General features: G+C 61.5%; 1 protein-coding gene across 1 annotated transcript in view; it reads right to left on the bottom strand.

Moving 5' to 3' along the window:
- Positions 1–18082, bottom strand: part of LRP1 (LDL receptor related protein 1) — a 65362-nt gene that overhangs the window by 3247 nt on the left and 44033 nt on the right. The window contains exons 44-78 of the mRNA XM_050914216.1: positions 17909–18037; positions 17307–17426; positions 16488–16601; positions 15863–16012; positions 15430–15564; positions 14771–14887; positions 14400–14528; positions 13801–13923; positions 13217–13357; positions 12944–13131; positions 12491–12674; positions 12182–12267; positions 11693–11812; positions 11108–11295; positions 10643–10848; positions 10217–10405; positions 9848–9996; positions 9240–9333; positions 8669–8785; positions 8439–8558; positions 7778–7900; positions 7267–7392; positions 6870–6986; positions 4873–4979; positions 4529–4661; positions 4143–4262; positions 3477–3599; positions 3061–3204; positions 2835–2969; positions 2449–2568; positions 1882–2153; positions 1614–1792; positions 1234–1340; positions 894–1010; positions 336–512 (exon numbers count right to left, since the gene is read on the bottom strand). Coding sequence (XP_050770173.1) covers positions 336–512; positions 894–1010; positions 1234–1340; positions 1614–1792; positions 1882–2153; positions 2449–2568; positions 2835–2969; positions 3061–3204; positions 3477–3599; positions 4143–4262; positions 4529–4661; positions 4873–4979; positions 6870–6986; positions 7267–7392; positions 7778–7900; positions 8439–8558; positions 8669–8785; positions 9240–9333; positions 9848–9996; positions 10217–10405; positions 10643–10848; positions 11108–11295; positions 11693–11812; positions 12182–12267; positions 12491–12674; positions 12944–13131; positions 13217–13357; positions 13801–13923; positions 14400–14528; positions 14771–14887; positions 15430–15564; positions 15863–16012; positions 16488–16601; positions 17307–17426; positions 17909–18037 — 4899 coding nt within the window. The remainder of the gene's footprint in view (positions 1–335; positions 513–893; positions 1011–1233; positions 1341–1613; positions 1793–1881; positions 2154–2448; positions 2569–2834; positions 2970–3060; positions 3205–3476; positions 3600–4142; positions 4263–4528; positions 4662–4872; positions 4980–6869; positions 6987–7266; positions 7393–7777; positions 7901–8438; positions 8559–8668; positions 8786–9239; positions 9334–9847; positions 9997–10216; positions 10406–10642; positions 10849–11107; positions 11296–11692; positions 11813–12181; positions 12268–12490; positions 12675–12943; positions 13132–13216; positions 13358–13800; positions 13924–14399; positions 14529–14770; positions 14888–15429; positions 15565–15862; positions 16013–16487; positions 16602–17306; positions 17427–17908; positions 18038–18082) is intronic.

An 18082-nucleotide genomic window follows, 5' to 3' on the forward strand; every position in this document is an offset into this window, starting at 1 on the left:
GCAAACAACTATTCCCCAACAGCTTTCGGACATCCCCCACAGCTCTACAGCTGCCCAAGCCCTGTGCCCGTCCCCCGATGCCCTGGGGTCGCCAGCTGACAGCTCTCCATTGCAGCTGGCCTCCCCCAATCCACCCTGCTGCCCACTAACACCCCGTGCTCTGCCCATCCAGATGCCCCCCGCTTCGGGCAGGGAAGCTGGGTGGCTGAGTCCCCTCTTGCCCCAAGCTCTGCCAGCACTCTCCTCACCCTCTGGCACCCCGCATCACAGATCAGGCCCCAGGCACCTCCCTCCCATCCCAGGAGCAGGGCGGGGGTCCCGGGCCCGGCACGCACCTTCTGGTTGCTTGTACTGGTGGTAGAGCACAACGTCGGTGGCATGGTTGAGGCCAGACGTCAGGTTGGTGACAGCCTTGTGTCCAAACTTGTGGATCTTGAAGATGCGGTTGTTGATATAGGTGACACCGTAGATGTAGTCCTCAAAGATGTCGATGCTGAAAGGATGGCTCAGTCCTGGGGAAGTGAAGAGGGGACACATGCAGGCAGAGGCAGCACGGCTGGCTGCTTGCTGCCTTGGGCAGGGCTGATTAGGGATTTTGGATGGATTTGAGGCTAGGGCCTTCCACCCTGTACGACGGGGATGGTGTCGGAGGGACAGTAGTGCCAGTAGGCTCCGGTCCTGCTGTGTAGCATTTAACGAGGAAAACTCACCCTTGCTGCTGTCTGCTGAGCATCCCTGGCTCAGCACTGGGGTCTGCCCTGCAGCACAACCCAGGCCAGGGTCCCCGGCGAGCCAGGGGGCTGGGCTATCCTGGGACCCCACCCCAGGGACATCGTCCCCTGGCAGATCACTCTCCCCCAACGCTGCTCTGGTGGACCTCGGGTACTGCTTACCCTTCTTGTTGTCGATGGCCACGACGGGGTCAGTGCCGTTGAGCCTGATGCTGCCGATGACGGAGAGCTTGGCGTCGGCCCAGTACAGCCGCTCGTTGTGGTAGTCCACGGCCAGGCCTGAGGGGGCACACACCCCTCGGTGAGGTACGGGCCCCCAGCCCACCCTGAGCCCCTCCTGACCAAGTGACCACTAGAGCAGCCCCCCCACAGCCCCTACACACTCCTGCCATGGGGCTCAGAGCTCCCAGGCCAAGCCTCCCCAACACGAGTGGGTTGTACATCCCTCCTGTCAAGGCTTTTGCCACCCCTCGTGCCCCTCCTGGCACCCGTCTTTGTTCACCTGTTGGCCACTGGATGTTGTCCTGCACCAGGGTCTCACGCAGTGTCCCATCCATAGCGGCCGTTTCGATCTTGGGGTGATTGCCCCAGTCTGACCAGTACATAGTCCTGAGAAGGACACAGGTAAGTCATTCCCAGCAGGGGAGCAAGGAGGGGAAGAGCAGGACGGTCTGATGCCCCACTGGCAGAGAAGCCCTCCCGTGTTCTCCCCACAGCATCCTAGAGTAACTGACAGGACCCCAGTGGGCCAGCTGACTCCAAGGCACAGCAACTCAAGCTGACATGGAGAGTGATGCTGGGGCACAGGGAGCTTCCACCATGGACAGGGCTTGGTGGTGAGAGCTGGGCAGAGGGAAGGGAGAAAGGGCTCGAGTCTCTCACCCCCTGAGCGGGTCAACTACGATGGCATGGGGCTCATCGATCATGCCCGAGATCAGCGTCTTGCGATTCTCGCCTCTCATCTGCGCCACCTCAATGACATCCCGCCCTGAGTCTGTCCAGTAGATGTTCCCAGCAACCCAGTCGATGGCAATTCCCCGCGGCATCTTCAGCCCCGAGATCTGTGAAGGGCAGAAAGGGGGGAGAGGTGAGGGCAGAGGATGCTGGCAGCCTGGCCTCGGTGTCTCCCGCCATGCCCGACAGAGCTCACATTCAGGTGAGTGACACCACCATCAATCTGGCGCCGATTGCGGTTGGAGGCGGTGGAGGCAGTGGAAGAGGCAGGCAGCTCCCGGTACGAGATCCTGCCCGTGTGCCAGTTGGTCCAGTAGATCTTGTTGCCCTTGACGTAGATGTCCATGGCATCGATGCGCACGTTCTCATCGCCCTGGAAGGCCGGCTCGTAGGCCGAGTTGGGGTTGAAGGGGTACATGCTCCGGATCTTGTTGTCATCCGCGATGTAGAGGATTTGGTGCTCGGAGCCTGCAGAGGAGGAGCTGTTGGCGCAGGCTGGGCCGGGAGCTGGAGGTCAGCCCAGCTCCACGGTGGGGCAGGGGACAGGGTCGCTGGGAGCTTGGCACCCCCTTGGGGCTTGCTCAGCCAGGGAAGGACAGACTGACAGCACTGGCAGAGCCCGGCACCTGCCCTCAGCAGTGCCAGAAGGAAGGACGGGCAGAGGTGCAGGGGGAGGAGGAGGAGCAGGGAGGGAAGAGAGGCTGGGTCCTGCAGGGTGGCACAGGCATGCACAGATCTGTGCAGGCCCCCATTCCCTCCTGACCTTCTGCCTTGCACATGTTGTCCGTCTTCATGAAGTTCTTGGCGCAGCTGCAGACGTGGGATCCCTTGGTGTTGTTGCAGAGCTGGGAGCAGGTCCCAAAGCGCAGGCACTCGTTGACATCTGGGCAGTGGGAGACCGGAGTCAGGGGGGAGACCAGGAGGGTGCCCCCATGCACACGGCCAGGGCCAGCCCTTCTCTGGGGGCTGGTCTGCACTACCTAAGGCTCGGAAACCCCGTCTCTCCCCATTCCTCACGTTTGTGCCCCAAGGACACCATTTCTGATGCCCCAGGCACTCCACAGGCATGGAGACACATCTTACTAGCAAAAACCAACCATAAACCCAACGGCTCGACCTCGAGCCCTCTCCGACAGTGGTGGGAAGTACCTTGGCAGGAATTCTTGTCTGGCACCTTCTGGAAGCCTCTGCGGCACGTGCAGTACGTGGTGGACCGCGACTGAATGCACTGGGCCTCGTCTCCACACATGGTGGTGTTGGTCATGCAGTCGTACGACTTGTGGTCTGGGGTGGGATGTGCCATCAGCACCTGTACCTTTGCGGCTTCCCCAGTGTCCACCCTTGGCCCCCCCCGACACCCCAGCTCCCCACCCACCGTGGGAGCAGGACTCCTCATCGGAGCCATCTCCACAGTCATCAAAGAAGTTGCAGCGGAGGTTGGCGCTGATGCACTTCTTGTTCTCGCACAGGAACTCGTTCTTGTCCTGGCTGCAGCTCTTGGGCTTGGCTGTGGGTGACTCTGTGGGAACATGGGCAGCGGCTGTGACACTCTGTGTCCCAGGGCACCCAGCCCCGTGGGAGCCTCAGGGTACAAACGGTGTGGGAAGGGACCAGGCAGGGACCCAGGACGCCTGCACCTGCCTCCCGGTTTTGGGAAGAAGGAGTGGGCAAAGCAAACCCCAACACGTGGGCTAAACCCAGGGCTCTGCGAGGACCAGCCTGAGGGCAGCGGCGACCCACTGCCCCGTCCACGCTGGGCGCAGAGCAGCGCCCACGGGCAGCCCCACTCACCGCAGTCCTTCTCATCTGTGTTGTCTCCACAGTTGTCAATGCCATCGCACTGTCGACCGATCCACAGACATACGCGGTCGTTCTTGCAGCGGAACGGTCTGTTGGGGGGACACTGGAATTTCACTGCACCAGCAAACAGAAACAAACGGTGACGGTGAAAGGAGACGCCATAGCCAGGCTGTCACACTTGTCACGAGCTGCTGCTCAGCCTCTGCCCGCTCTCCAGGGAGGCCTGTCCCACGAGGGCGAGCGGGCTCCGGAGACTAAAGCAAAGAGACTGAAGCAAAGACAATTGCCTGGTTGCTGGCCCAGCTGCAGGAGGGTCAGCCCTCTTCTCACCCAGCCCCCTGCCCTCTCAGCCCCTGCTCCCCACTGCCAGCCGCACGCCCAGCTCAGCACCTCTGCAACTCCACTCTCTCGACTGGAGCCACCTCCTGCTCCCTTGACCCCACTGGCCACCCCCAAGGGGACCCATCTAGAGGGGATGTGCAGAGCTGCCAGAGGTACCCACAGCCCCCCCGGGTACCCGCAGCGGTGCCCAAGCTCTGGGACTGTCACCCCTCCCCGGCATGCGGATGCTCGGGGCAGGCTGCTGCCCCTACGGGCAGATGTGTGCCAGGCAAGGGCCTTGCCGGGAGCAGGGAGCGGCAACGCGGTGTCACTCACAGCACTCCTCGGGGTTTTCATCTGAGTTATCTCCACAGTCGTCCTCCCCATCGCACTTCCAGGCCAGGGGCTTGCACAGCGTGTTGTTGCACTGGAACTCGTCCAGGGGGCACGTGCGAACTGTGACAGCACGGGGCAGGAGGAGACATGTCAGCCAGTGCCGCCTGGCTGCCAAAACACCAGTCTGGGGCCGCAACTCCAATTTTCAGCATAGCTGGGGGCTCTCCAGGGCTCAAGTATATGTCCATGCATGCCCTGGGGCCGGGCAGAGCGGTGCTGACACACACACAGGGCAGCGCTCCCACCCACAGTGGGGACACAGGAGACATGAAGGCACGGGGGGGAAGACGACCAGCCCCGAGGGAGCCACGCAGCGCTGCCATTACCCCCAGTGCCGCAGTTCTCCTCATCAGTGCCGTCCATGCAGTCCGCATCAGCGTCGCAGCGCCAGCGCATGGGGATGCAGTGCCCGTTCTTGCACTGGAACTGGTCGAACTCGCAGCGCGGTGTGCAGTCCTTCTGCAGGGGAAGGGTGAGGGACAGCAGTCAGCAGGGACAGCCCCGGCCGTGGCAGCCTCCCATCCTGTGACTGCACCCAGGACCAGGCTCTCAGCCCCCGCTTGGTGGCAGGGGACCACCGGCAGAGGCAGACTGGGTGGGACGTGTCCCCACTCCCACATGTGGGCAGGGCAAAGGTGCTGGCAGGGAGTCCCTGCCCTCGGTACCATACCTCGTCAGAGCCGTCTGCACAGTCATGGTCCCCATCGCACTTCCACCTGCCGGCAATGCAGCGGCCATTGGCACACGAGAACTCGCTCTCTGAGCAGGGCCGGGGCGCTGGGGACAGAGAACACAGGGCGTCCCCCTGAGCACAGGCTGCAGGCAGGGCTGCGAGAGCAGAAGGTCTCCCTGGCCAACAGCTTGGGGGGCACAGGCTGACACACACACACATCCAGTGGCACTGGGGACAAGGTGGGGTGCAAGCAGAGCCGGGGGAACTGCCAGAGAGGGGCACAGCTGATACCACCTCCCAGCCCCCTTCCCATCCCACTCCAGGGCTCCCAGCTCCCTGCGGGGAAATAGGGTTTTCAGGGGGTACTATGGCCATACAGACTTGCTTCTGGCAGCTTCCCGGCTGCATGTGTCCCCCAAGTCATTCTCCACTGAAGGCAGCACTAGCCCCACAGCTCCCTCCTGCCCATGCCTGCTGCCCCACCGGCAGCTGTGGGCAGGAGGAAAGGCAGCAGCGCCCTGGCCAGGTCTGGCAGAGCCAGCACACCCATCCCCGCCTCACAGCTCAATGCACAGGCACAGTCGGTGCCAAATCCATCTGCAGGAGGACGGCACGTGGCGTGGCCTCCTGCCCAGGACAGCTCTCGGGACCCTTCCCCTCCCCATTGCCCCGGGGAGGCCCCAGGTGTAGGACATGCCAGGGCAAGCGGCCCCTCTGGCCGCAGTGCAGAAGCCGACAGGACTGTAGGGGAAGAGGGGGGCAGAAGGTGTCCAGACAGAGCAGGAAGGGTCAAGGTGGGGACAGATTTTGGAGCCAAGTATGAGCCATGCACAGGCCCCAGTAGTGGAGGCAGCAGGGTCGGACCCTGCCTGACTGCGGCTCCAGTGGAGGGAGATGCTGGTGCCGATGCTCAGTAAATCTGCCTGGGTTGTTCTGTCCCAACCCCTCTGCCCTCACCTAGAATTTATTGTCTTCATTTATTTTAGAGGAACTGTACATGGAATTAAAAGATTTTGGCAGGAACCTACCTCTGAGCGCCCCATAACGACAGTGTGAAAATGGAGAAAAACATAAGATGAAGTGAAATGGCACAAACTCAAAAACACGACATGAAATCAACAGAAAAGAAAAAAAAGTTGCACCCTAGAGAGCTGCAGGAAGACAGAGGGACTCGGGGCAGGTGCTGCATGGTGGGAAGAGGGTCTGGCTCTGCCCGGGCCCCTGCAGCTGGCAGCAGACCCTGGTGCCATCCCATGGGCAGCTTGGGCTCCTCCAGAGGGACAGGACCGGGCTCCTAGTTGCAGCAGAGCCCCAAGAACTCTCTCATCCATGTGGATGGTCACGGTCCTCTGCTGCTCAGCGGGTCGGGAGCTGGCCCAGCTCCGCTAACAAGTGGTAACTCATTAAGAGGCAGCAACTTGATCGTCTGCCATGGCTTCTAGGGACCTGCCGCCTTCCCACACTCTGGTCCAGGTCCAGGTTTGTGACCCGGGTTCAGGTGGTTCTACAGCTCCCCTCCCAAAGGTTCAGTGTCCCCCCATCTCCTTCCCAGGCCAAACCGTTTCACAGGCTGCTGCCTGCCAGGCTGGGGCCAAAGCATGGGATGATGGCCTAAAGCAAAGCTGCTCCACTGCGAGCGAGAGAAGGTGCCTGTGAGCCCTGCAGGTGAGCATGGCCGCACAGGGCCCGTGCGCTGCCTGCTGGGGAGGGTGTTGGGGTGACCTCCTCCCTTTTACCTGTCCCACTTGGGGCCTCTCCTCAGAACAGCCTGCAGCTGAGCCCTGGCTGCAGGACCAGGCTAGCCAGACCCCTGGAGTCAGGCGCATTCTGTGCAGGGGGAAAAGGCTGCTCCCCAGCTATCAGTCCCAGACAGCCTCATGCTCCCCCCCATAGCTGGGAGCACCGGCAGGCAGAAGGGCTGGGGGGACCTGAGCCGCTCCCCTCTCCACCACAGCCGACTCCCGGGATAACAAAGGCTCGAAGGTGGCACGTACTGCAGCTCTCCTCATCCGAGTTGTCCCCGCAGTCGTTGTCGTAGTCGCACTGCCAGCGACCTGGCACGCAGCGGTTGTTCTTGCAGCGGAACTGGTAGGGCTCACAGGTGCGTTCATCTGGGAGGGATGAGACAGGGACAGACATGAGCATTACCCTGCACAAGGGGAGGGATGGGCACGCAGCTAGCAGGGCACGCAGTGCTGCTCTCTGTCAGCCTCCCTCTGACCCAGCCTTGCCCATGCAGTTCGGAAAAGGAGCAGCTAAAACTTCCCCCAGCCCCGGGCACACCAAGGAGGTGGAGGGGACAGCCAGTGCCAGGGCAGCCTGACCCTTGGGGAAGCAGTGGGGCACAAGATGCCCTCTGAGCTCGTCTCCCCAGCCGCAGTCCCTGCTCACCGCATTCCTCCTTGGGCTCATCAGACCCGTCCCCGCAGTCATCCTCCCCGTCGCACTTCCAACGCGCTGGGATGCACCTGCCCGAGTCCTTGCACCGGAACTCATCCACACCACACGTCATTTGTGCTAGCAGGGAGAAACGAGATGACACGGATATGGGGAGGGGACGTTGGGTTAGCATTGGCCAGGCACATTTCTTTCTCCGCAGGGCTGATGAACACCTTGTGCCAGCAGCCTGGAGCTGACTGCAGCACACCTGCTTGGAATGGCGGGGGCAATATCCCCCCCTTTCAAGCAGTTCTCCAGGAAGAAATCAGAGAGAGGAGTATCTCAGCAGGACAGATCCAGGCAGAGCCACCACCACTATCACCCACTGCCCGCAGTGTCTGCAGGGACTGAGCAGGGACCTGCCATCCCGCAGGCAAAGACACACAGACGTGACCGGCTGCAGGGGAGCTCCCGGTTTCGCTGTGGCCAGACCCACCCCTCCCTCCCCGCACAGGCTTCTTACTGCAGTTGGCAGGTTCATCTGAGCCATCCACACAGTCGTTGTCCCGGTCGCACACCCAGACGCGGGGGATGCAGCGCTTGGTGATCGCGCACTGAAACTGGTTGGGGGCACAAGTCACCTCCGCTGCAGGCGGGAGAAGCAGAGTCAAGAGAGGCAGTGGGGCAGGCAGGGGTCTGCCAGCCACCACCCCACAAAAACCAGCCCACAAAGCAGAGGCATGCAGATGCTCTGGGCATCACAAGTGTCTGGCCATGCCTGGTGACCACGTGTGTGAGAGGGGAGGGGAGTGGAGCCCTGTGGTGGCCCCAGAAGACTCGACCAGCTGCAGGGAGACAGGGCAGAAGCCACAAGATCCCTCAGCTCTGCAACAGGCTCAGTGCAAATCCACAGCAAATATTGAACTTGCCACTCTGAGGGATTTAAGGATTTCATTTCCACTAGGAAACAGAAGAGTCTGTAGGGACAGCAGGGTGACAGTGGACAGAGGCTCTACGCAGAGCAGAGGTAAGGAGAAAGCCCCATGCCCAGGGGCAGGACCACCCAGCAGCCAGCCTGCAGAGAAGTCGATACCCAAAGACACGGACCTGATGCAGCACTGAACTCCTCACCCCTAACCGTGCACGCTCCCCATCCCTAACATGCTTAACAGCTCCCCACTTACGGCAGTCCTTCTCATCCTCGCCGTCACCACAGTTGTCCTGACCATTGCAGCGGAAAATGCCGGGGATGCAGCGGTTGGTGTTGGTGCATTTGAACTGGCTGGGCAGACAGACGTGGATATCTGGGAAGGGAGGCAGCACAGTCAAAAGCTGACACACTGCATCTCTGCTCTCCTGGGATGCTACAGCCCTGCTCGGGTTTGAGGGTCGCCAGGGGAGGTGGAGAACCTACCACAGTTGGCTTCATCCGAGTTGTCCTGGCAGTCGTTGTCTCCATCACAGATGAAGGCTGGGTTGGTGCAGATCCCAGTGGAGCACTGGAACTGCCCTGGCCTGCATTTGAACTCAGCTGTGGGGCGAGTAAGACAGGGTGAAGCGTTTGCTCTGGGGAACATCTTCAGGGCAAACCTTAACCTCCCGCTTTCCCCTCTGGAGTCCTCAAAAGGGACTGAGCAACCAGCACCCAACCCTGGGCTCTGGTGCAGTGAAGGGGCAGCTCTGCTCCAAGAGCAGCAGTTGGCTCTTGTCCTCCACGGGGCAATACCCCACGCAGGGATAGCGTGTTATCCCACTGTTCTCTAAGTCCTGGTAATGGGGCAACCCTCTTTGCCGCTGGAGCTGAGCAGGGAGCAGCAGCACTGTCCTGATGCCAGAGCAGGAGCAGAGCTTTGGGGGACCAGCTGCACAAGCAGCACCAGGCTGCTCCAGACAGCACACAGATGCTGTATGGCTGGCAAGAGACGGGCAGCACGGCCGGAGTGCTGGGGCACTGTGGGCTGTGGTCAGCCCCACTCGGCACTCACGGCAGTCCTCTGGCTCGTCCGAACGGTCCCCGCAGTCGTCCTCGGTGTCGCATTTCCACCAGAAAGGGATGCACTTGTCATTCTTGCAGACAAACTGCGACGGAGAGACGAGCTTGTGAGGACAGCTCAGAATGGGGAGGAAAGACCCCAGAAGGCTTTATCCCCAGGGAACTCTGCCAAAGGCACTGATCTCCGTTGCTGTCCCTTCACAGGCACCCCCAGGACGCTCTATGTCCTGACCTGGAGCAAAGCCTTAACCCTGAGCCCACCCCACACAGCCTCTGGGGTTTGAGGGAGGGAGGGAGCGAGGGAGGGGGGCAGGCAGAAGGTCATTCCAGAGCTGGAGGCTCTCTGGCTCCCCTGGCCACCCCTAAACGACGCAGTCTGTATGTGCTGGGAAGTGCCACAGGAGGGAGGTGTTGCCCGCGCCTGGCGAAGGCATGTGCACACCAGCACCCAGACGCACAGTGCGGGCACCAGCACAAGCAGAGGAGCTGGGACCTGGTGAAACCATGGCAGGAGGCACATGCACAGAAGCACAGGCACACGCTCGCTGCAGGGGGGGTGTCCACACAGGCAGGTGCAGGCAGGGGCAGGCAGGCTGTTACCTGGCTGGCTGTGCAGTTGGAGACACAGGTTTTGCCATCGCTGCCCAAGTAGAAGTTGGTGGGACAAGCACACTTGTGCCCCCCGCCCGGCGAGAGGAGGCAGAGGTTGCTGCAGCCGGCGTTGTTGGTCTTGCAGGGATGGTTGGGAACTGGGGAGAGCGGGGAGAGAACCGCAAGTCAGACCAAGGCAGGGGACCCTCACGGTGGCATGTGAACCCCCAGCTGCGAGACCCTTCTCACCGCGGACCCCCATCCTGCACCCCCTGTCCAACCTGGTGTCCCTTTGCACATCGTGCCCAGCCCTGGCCTCCTGCCCAGGGCTGCTCTGCAGCACCAGGGCCACCCCAGCCCCTCGGCCCCGCGGCTCACCATCAGGCTGGCGGTAGGGGTGGTAGATGTGGATGTCCATGGGGCGGTGCAGCGTGCTGATGAGAAGGGTCTTGTTGGATCCTGTAGTCTTGTGGGCCCGGTTGATGGACTTGGTCTCCCAGTCGGTCCAGTAAATGAAATCCTCAAAGAGGGTGAGCGCAAAGATGTGCGGGATGTCCTGGCTCAGCACTGCAAGGGGGAGCAGGCGGCTTAGCAAGGGGCTGCCCACACCACCCCTCCCACAGCGCAGCCTTTCTCCAGGGACAGCTCAGCCAGGGAACAAACTTCTTCCCCTGGTCAGAGGGGCAGAGGAGCTGCCTGAGCTCGAGACCGTACCCAGCAGCCCTGGCTCCTACTCCCACGACTGATCCAAAGCCCACACCCCACAAAGGCCCAGCGGTGCCCCGAGAGCCCCGGCGCTCTCACCCGTGTGCCGGTTGGAGCCATCCAGGCTGGCAAACTCTATATAGTCCTCCCGCGCATCGGCCCAATAGATCCGGCTGTTGATGTAGTCGAGGGTGAGGCCATTGGGCCAAGTTATCTTGGTGTCAACGATGACGCTGCGGTTGGTGCCATCCATGCCGATCTTCCCGATCAGGGAGTGGTCCCCCCAGTCTGTCCAGTATAGGTAACTGGGGATGAAACAGAAGAGCAGAGGGAGGCTGAGTCTGGCTCAAGCCACAGCAGCGGCTGCACTCTGCCCGTCGCGTGGCTAAACTGAGGCACCTGGGCACACGGGTGCAGGGCAGGGAGAAGCAGCCAGGTGTCCCAGAGGCAAGGAGGGAAGGCCTTGTCCCATCTCCCAGCCTCCAGGACTATGGCAAGATGGCAGAGGGGCCACCAGCCCCCTCCCTGCATAGAGGGGAAGGTCCAAGTCCCCCAGGCTCTCACCCATTCTGCACATCCACCACCAGCGCCCGGGGCTCACGCAGGCCCGAGTTCACCAGCACAGTGCGGTAGGCACCGTTGAGCTTCGACACTTCAATGGTGTCCCGACCTTTGTCGCACCAGTACAGGTTGCCTCCCACCCAGTCCACAGCCAGCCCGTCGGGGTTGCTGAGGCCAGTGCGGTGAAGAACCTGTTGGGAGAAAACAGAGATGTTAGGGATGGACAGGGAGAACCAGATCCTGCCCTGGTCCCTCAGAGATGACATCCCCCTTCCCCAGCACATCGCCCCTGCAGACGGTCCTGCCCAGCTCCCTTTCCTCACTCCTCTCTTCCCCCAACCCTCCTTACCCGCTGCTTTGGGGCAGCGTGGAGCCCACCTCTGATCGGGATGGTGCTGCAAAACATCCCCGTAGCAACCTGGGCTGATGCCCTAAGCCCAGTGATGACCCCACAGCAGGGCTTGTGCCCTCTTCCCCAGTGACCCTGGTGGCAGCCTGGGCCCCTCCAGGCAGCCTCTCTGTGCAGGAGGCGGGTGAGGACCAGCTGCCCGGATCGGGGGTGCCTAAGGGGCTGCCTCAGTCCCCCACCTGAACGTTGCTTCCATTGATGTGCATGCGGCGGATCATGCTGCCCTGCGTGGTGACATCTGTCCAGTAGATCATCTGCTCCCGATAGTTGAAATCCAGAGCCACCGCATTGTTCAGCCCCTGGGAGGAAGGGAGAAGTGTTGAAACAGCCTCACCTGCCAGCACAGGGTCATGGGGGCTTTACAAAGACCAGTGAGCCCCAGCCTCAACTCCTGCTCCCTGCAGCAGAGAAGTTAAAAGCACCTACAGTAACTGTTGTGCAGCCCCTACCTTATAAAGTTCTGCTACCAAAGAGCTACTGTTTACACGAGACCTCCTGTATACTCATAGTGAGAGCTGTTGTTTATACAGGATCTACCATCTGCCTGGGAAGCCAAGAGCTCAAACTCCCAGGCTGGCAGGTCTCATGCCCTGCAGGGCCCCTCTCCAACCCCGAACCCCTGGCCACGTGGGGCTGGTGCCCCCTCCTGCTCCCAGCTCTCCCCGCACCTGCTTGAGCAGCGTGTAGTTGGAGCCATCTAGGTTGAGCTTCCTCAGGTAGTACCGGTTGGCAAAGATGAGGAAGGGCTCTTCATCTGTACAGGTAAACCACAAGACGTGTCAGGGAAGCGCTGCTGGGATGTGGGCAGATCCCCTGCGGAGCTGCTGCCCTCCCTGCCCCACGGCTTCCCAGCTCTCCTTTGTGAGTCACGTGCAGCAACTTTGCCTTGCGGAGCACCATGACTGACTCCAACACCAGCAGCGTCACACGGTCACCAGAAGAGCATCCCTGCCTCCGAGTCCGCTCTTGGCTCTCACCTGTGACAGCTTTACAGCTGGTGGGGTTGTCAGGTCTGAGCTTGTAGCCCTCTATGCACAGGCACTTGTAGCTCCCCAGAGTGTTGATGCACTTCTGGCTGCAGGGGTAGGTGGTGGAGCACTCATCGATGTCAATGCACGTCTTCCCGTCGTCCTTCAGCCGGAACCCGGGACGGCATCTACACTGCAGGAGGCAACCCGGAGCTGTTAGACATATCCAGGGCCCGCACGCTGGGACGTGACAGGCATCACCATGGGACAAGCGGGCTCAGGCACAGACAGCTTGCAGATGCAAGAGCAGCACACACAAGCACGGGCCAAAAGTGCCTGTGTGTGCATCCCTTGCCCAGTTGGCACAGGACAGAAGCAACCCTCACTCAACAGTGTCTGTGGAGGAGGAAGGGAGCAGGAGAGCATCCCTCCAGCTGACCCTCCCAGCCTGCAGGCCCTTACCTTGTATCCGATCTTCAGGTCCTCGCACTCCTGGGAACAGCCGCTCAGCTTCTTGTTGAGACACTCGTTGATGAAGCAGTTGAGCTCGTCTGAGCCGTCTGTGCAGTCGTTGTTGTTGTCGCAAAGCAGCGCCTCTGGGATGCACTTCCCGTTCTTGCAGAGGAAGAAGGAGTCGTTGCACTTGTTCTCTGCAGTGGGGCAGAGAGGAGGTGGCAGTGGTCAGCGTGAGGCAGCCGGGCAGCCCTGCTCCCTGGCCACAGCCCCCGCAGGTACCTGGGCTGGTGCAGCGCGGGTTCTTGGGCGCCTCGTCTGAGTGGTCGTGGCAGTCAAACTCGCCGTCGCACTCCCACTGCTTGTTGCTGAGGCAGCGGCCATTGGCGCAGCGGAACTCGTGGGGGCCGCAGGTGGGGTACTCTGCGGGAGGGCGGTGAGCTCAGACAGCGTGGCCCACCTTCCCGAGCCGGCCAGGAGCGACGGGGGCACCACGGCGGCTGGGCTGCGCGGAGCCGTGGCATGGGTGCCCAAACGTCCCTGCAGCCTGCCTCGGGACAGGGCTGCACAGCAGGGGACAAGGAGGTGGCAAACGTGGGTGGTTTTGGATCTCTCCAAAACTGCTCTGTGCCAGGGCACATGCCCTGCAGCGGGGCTGGGGGGCACAGCTCTCCTGTGGTTCTCTGGCACTGAAACCCTCCCGCTCCCTCTCCTGGTTCCCCCTCACCCTGCTCTCGTGTCAAACCCCTTCTGGATGATGAAGACCCTTCCAGGGTCCTGTCTCAAAGCCCAGGAGACCCAGCATGGCTGCCAGTGCTACAGGAGATACAGCCCTCGCTGTCCTCCCCGGTCCCGTGGACACCCACCGCACTCCGGGGACTCGTCTGAGCCGTCGCCGCAGTCATCATCGTGGTCGCAGACAAAGTGCTTGGGAATGCACTGGCGGTTTCCGCACATGAACTCCCGCTCATCACATGTGTTGTTGTACACTGCAACAAGGCATCGCTGTCAGCTCCCCGCCAGACCGTGTGCTCTCCTGCCTGCCCCCTGAGCCCTTTGTTTTGGGGCGCTGGGGAGAAGAGCTGAGGCACAGCCCAGTCAGGGCAGGGACTCCCACTCCTTTGCCCCCAGCCTGAGCCTAGGCCTGCACCCTCGTCCTGTGGCTGTGAACAGCACGCGGGCAATGTGGTGCCTTTGGCTATTGCTCCATGGGACAATGCTCCTTCTCTCTTCACAGTCAGGGAAAGGCACCCAAATGTCCCTGTGTCCAGGTCTGCTGTGACCACAGCACCGCAGTGTCCTCCTGCAAGCTTGGCGGGGAAGTGGCTGGGACAAGGCACCCCATCTGCTGCCGACAGGGACCCCGGGGAGGGGGGCTAGCCCCCCCAGGCAGCTATGCCTACACTACACTCCGCTCCTCTCCAGCCCCTGGCCCCACCACACACCCGGCCCTCTGGGGACTCACAGCAGCCGGCAGCGAGGGTCTCATCAGCTCCATCCGCACAGTCCTTGTCTCCGTCACAGAGCCAGCGCTCCGGCACACACACGTAGGTGCCCGGGCACTGGAAGGATCCCGTGCTGCAGGTGGTCAGCCCTGGGGAAGGGAGAAGCAGGAAAGAGGCCAGTCACCCCCACTGCTGGAGAACCGGCACTCTTGGGCTACGTGCCCCCATGTCTCAGGGGGCCCCAAGATACAGAACCCAGGAGAGCAGTGAGGACCATGGCACAGGAAAGCAAGGGTAGGAGAAGGGATGAGCAGAAGCAGGAATACACAGAGATGGAGCAGCAGCACAGGCAGGGACTGAGAGGTCAGAGCAGGGGCTGGAGCAGACTCACGGCAGCGGCTGTCCTCATCAGAGCCATCCCCACAGTCGTCTGCTCCGTCACACACCCAGAGCTTGGAGATGCAGCGGTGGTTGTTGCACTCAAACTGCACGGGGTAGCAGAACTTGTCTGGGAGAAGAGAAGAGGAGAGGAGGGGTCAGAGCTAGGGCGATGTGGGGGAAGGACACGGCAGCAGAGCACAGCCAGGCTGGGCCAGCCGGGCTCCAGGACTGGAGCCCAGGGTGGTGCTGGGGCTACTGCTCGCCCAGACCTGGCAGTGCCCACATGCCATGCTGATGGGCACTGCAGCTGTAGGACCGGTGTGGGATTCCCTGCTCTGGAGCTGGGGAGGTTCCCCACTTCCTGAGCACCGTTTGGGGTTTGTTCAGGGAGGTTGGAACTAAAAACTGAACTCAAGTGAGCCGTAACTGGCCACCTTCAAAATGACCATGGACACTCATGCATGTGCTGAGCAAACAAACATACAAGGACATTTGCATTGGTCACAGTTAAAAGCCCAAGCTTGCAGAATAAGACCACAGACAGGGAAGAAGCTGGAGTCTGGTCCTTGGCAAAGGGATGTCAGAGAGAAGAGAGGGTCCTGCCTCCCTTCCAGCATGCTTGTGCGTGGCACCCCGTGCTATCACCCCGGAGTCCCTTGCTCTCCCCACCCTGCCGCTCACTGCAGTGAGTCTCGTCTTCTCCGTTCTCGCAGTCGTCCTCTTTGTCGCAGGTCCAAGTCATGGGGATGCACCTCCCGCTTGGGCAGGCAAAGTAATTGGCTGGACACTTGGGTTTCCTCCCGCCTGGTTTGTGAAGGAAACGTCGGTAAGGGTGGTGGTGCGGACGCGTCCTGCCTCCTCCCAACCCAGAACTGCCTGACTCCAAAGGATTCCCCGCCAAAAGCCCTCTGTGATCCCGCATCCATCAGTGCCCTGCAGCACCCTCCATGCAGGAGCTGCGCAGGCAAAGGATGATGGTCCCAGTGTGCAAACAGAGCATCCACTGCCCAAAGAGATCCCAAAGGGGAGCACCCGGCCAGCGGGTTGGCACAACGTCCCTGCTCTCCCAGGCCCGAGACCCCTTTCCTCTCCCCACTCTCACCTGGGCAGTTGCGCTCGTCTGAGTAGTCTCCGCAATCATTCGCCCCATCGCACACCCAGCTCGGAGCATAGCAGAGAGAGGTGTGTTCGCACTTCTGGAACGTGGTACCCTTCACCCCCAGCTTGAAATAGCTGCTGCAGTCAGTGGCGGCTGCAAGGAACCACAGCAGGAGCCCAGAGTGACGGGCGCTGCTCACTGGCGGCACAGCCCTTTGGTCCAGCTCCCACCGCGCAGCACGAGCCCTCGCCCTGCTGCTGACAGCCCTTCCCTCCCCAGAGCAGCACCGAGCTGACTCTGCCCCACGTGTGCCCCGAGCTGCTAGGACCGTGTTAAGCGCTTCTGACGGGCTGTTGGGTGGTGAGCTGCCAAGAACAGTGTGGGGGGCTGCAGTGATGGGCTGGGGCTGCTTCCAGCCGGCGGGCTAACCTGGGCTGGCCTCTGCTGACAGGATGGGAGCCAGGGCCCTTCTCCCTCCCTGATTCAGCACAAGTCCCGAAGACTGAAACGAGGTGCATGGACCCAGGCCCCCGCCCGCAGGCACAGAGGGCAGGAGCATCTCCAGAGCTACAGCAGGGCAGAGCTGGGGAGGCAGCAGGGAACATGGGACAGCAGCTGGGGCACTCACTGCAGTTCATTTCATCCGAAGCATCCTCACAATCGATGAACTGGTTACAGCGGCTTGAATTCCCAATGCAGCTCCCATCTCGGCAGCGAAACTCAGTAGCAGCGCAGCTGGTTTCTGCAAGGGGGAAGCCCCCGCAGCGGATGAGGCTAGGCTGGGGGACCCAGTGCATACAGCCACCCCATGGCCCCCACTCGCGTTGCGGATGCACGCGCACGCACATACGCCCACTGCCCAGCACAGCTATGGACTGCCTGATCCTGCACTCCCAGCTCCGGTCCCCTCCCTGCTGAGACCTGGTGCCTCTCTGGCTCACGCACTCTGCTTGGCAGCCTGAGCTCATCTCCCGAGCTGGCCTGTCGCTAGCAGGCTTGGACGGGCTCAGGTTCCCTGACCTTCCCGGTCGGTTCTGAACCAAGCAGATAGGCTCCTGCAGCCCTGCAGCTCTGAAAGGATGCTGCCCTTCGGGATGCTTGGGTGCCCTTTTCTCAGGAGCATGGGAGCCATGAGGAGCAGCGACACTGCGCCTCACCGTCGCCTTGTGTTCCTCCTGGGCATCAAACCACTGTTCTCGGGAGGCTCTGGGTGCTGCATGGCTGTGCTCGGGAGTTCTTCCTCCCAGCTGTCAGGGAGTGAACTTTACAAAGTGGTCTGTGGCACAAGCAGCACAAGTAGGATTTAGACCTTGACTCTCCGTTCAGCCCTGGCTCTGCTCTGATCCTGTCAAGCTGAAGGTAACTCTTTCCCGAAGCCTCTGTCCCTGTCCCAGACAGCTGACTGAGCCCTGGCAAGGGCTGGCCAGGAGCCAGCCAGCCTGCTTACTGTTACACGGCACTTCGTCCGAGTTGTCCCCGCAGTCATCCACGCCATTGCACCAGTAGCGGCTGGCGATGCAGCGCCCATTCATGCAGTGCAGGTAACCCTTCTTGCACTTGCGGCTGCCTGCAAGGGAGGAGGAGGAGGTGAGCACGAGGGCAGGGCGGGCACCCCCGGGTGTCTCAGTTCCTCAGTGACCCTTCAGCAAGGGAAGAAACTACACAGGCAGGTTAGGAAACAGGCTCCCTCATGCTGTATGGGCAACATCGCAGGGTTAAGCTTGGCCTTTGCCCAGCAGAGACCCCTTCCAGCTGAGGAGCGAGGGCTGGTGTTAGAGGGAGGGTGCTGCAGCACCCACCGGGTCGGCTCAAGGTGTCCCACTCTCCAGCCTGCCCCCCAAAACTGGAAAAGGTCTGGAGCCCTTAAAGACTGGCTGGGCCCATCTCTGAGAGGGCAAGAGGGACTGCAAGCACTCAAGGGACATGAGAAGACACCCAGGAGTCCTGGCTCCCTTTGCCAAACAGAGTTGACAGCTCGAGCAGGGTGCCTGCGTGTGCTGGGGGGTGCGTGTGTGTGTTTGAGCAAAGCAGCAAGAGGAGGAACCTTACTGCAGTAGGACTGCTTCTCATCTGACTTGTCCTTGCAGTGGACCACGCCGTCGCAGGTCCGGCTGAAGTCAATGCAGTCGCCGTTCCCACACTCGAACTCGTCATGCATGTTGCACGTGGAATTCAGGGCTGGGGAGGGCAGAGGGAACATCAGCTCTGCCAGGCTGAGACTGG

Source organism: Gymnogyps californianus, unplaced genomic scaffold, assembly GCF_018139145.2.
Source record: "Gymnogyps californianus isolate 813 unplaced genomic scaffold, ASM1813914v2 HiC_scaffold_32, whole genome shotgun sequence".
NCBI lineage: Eukaryota > Metazoa > Chordata > Aves > Accipitriformes > Cathartidae > Gymnogyps > Gymnogyps californianus.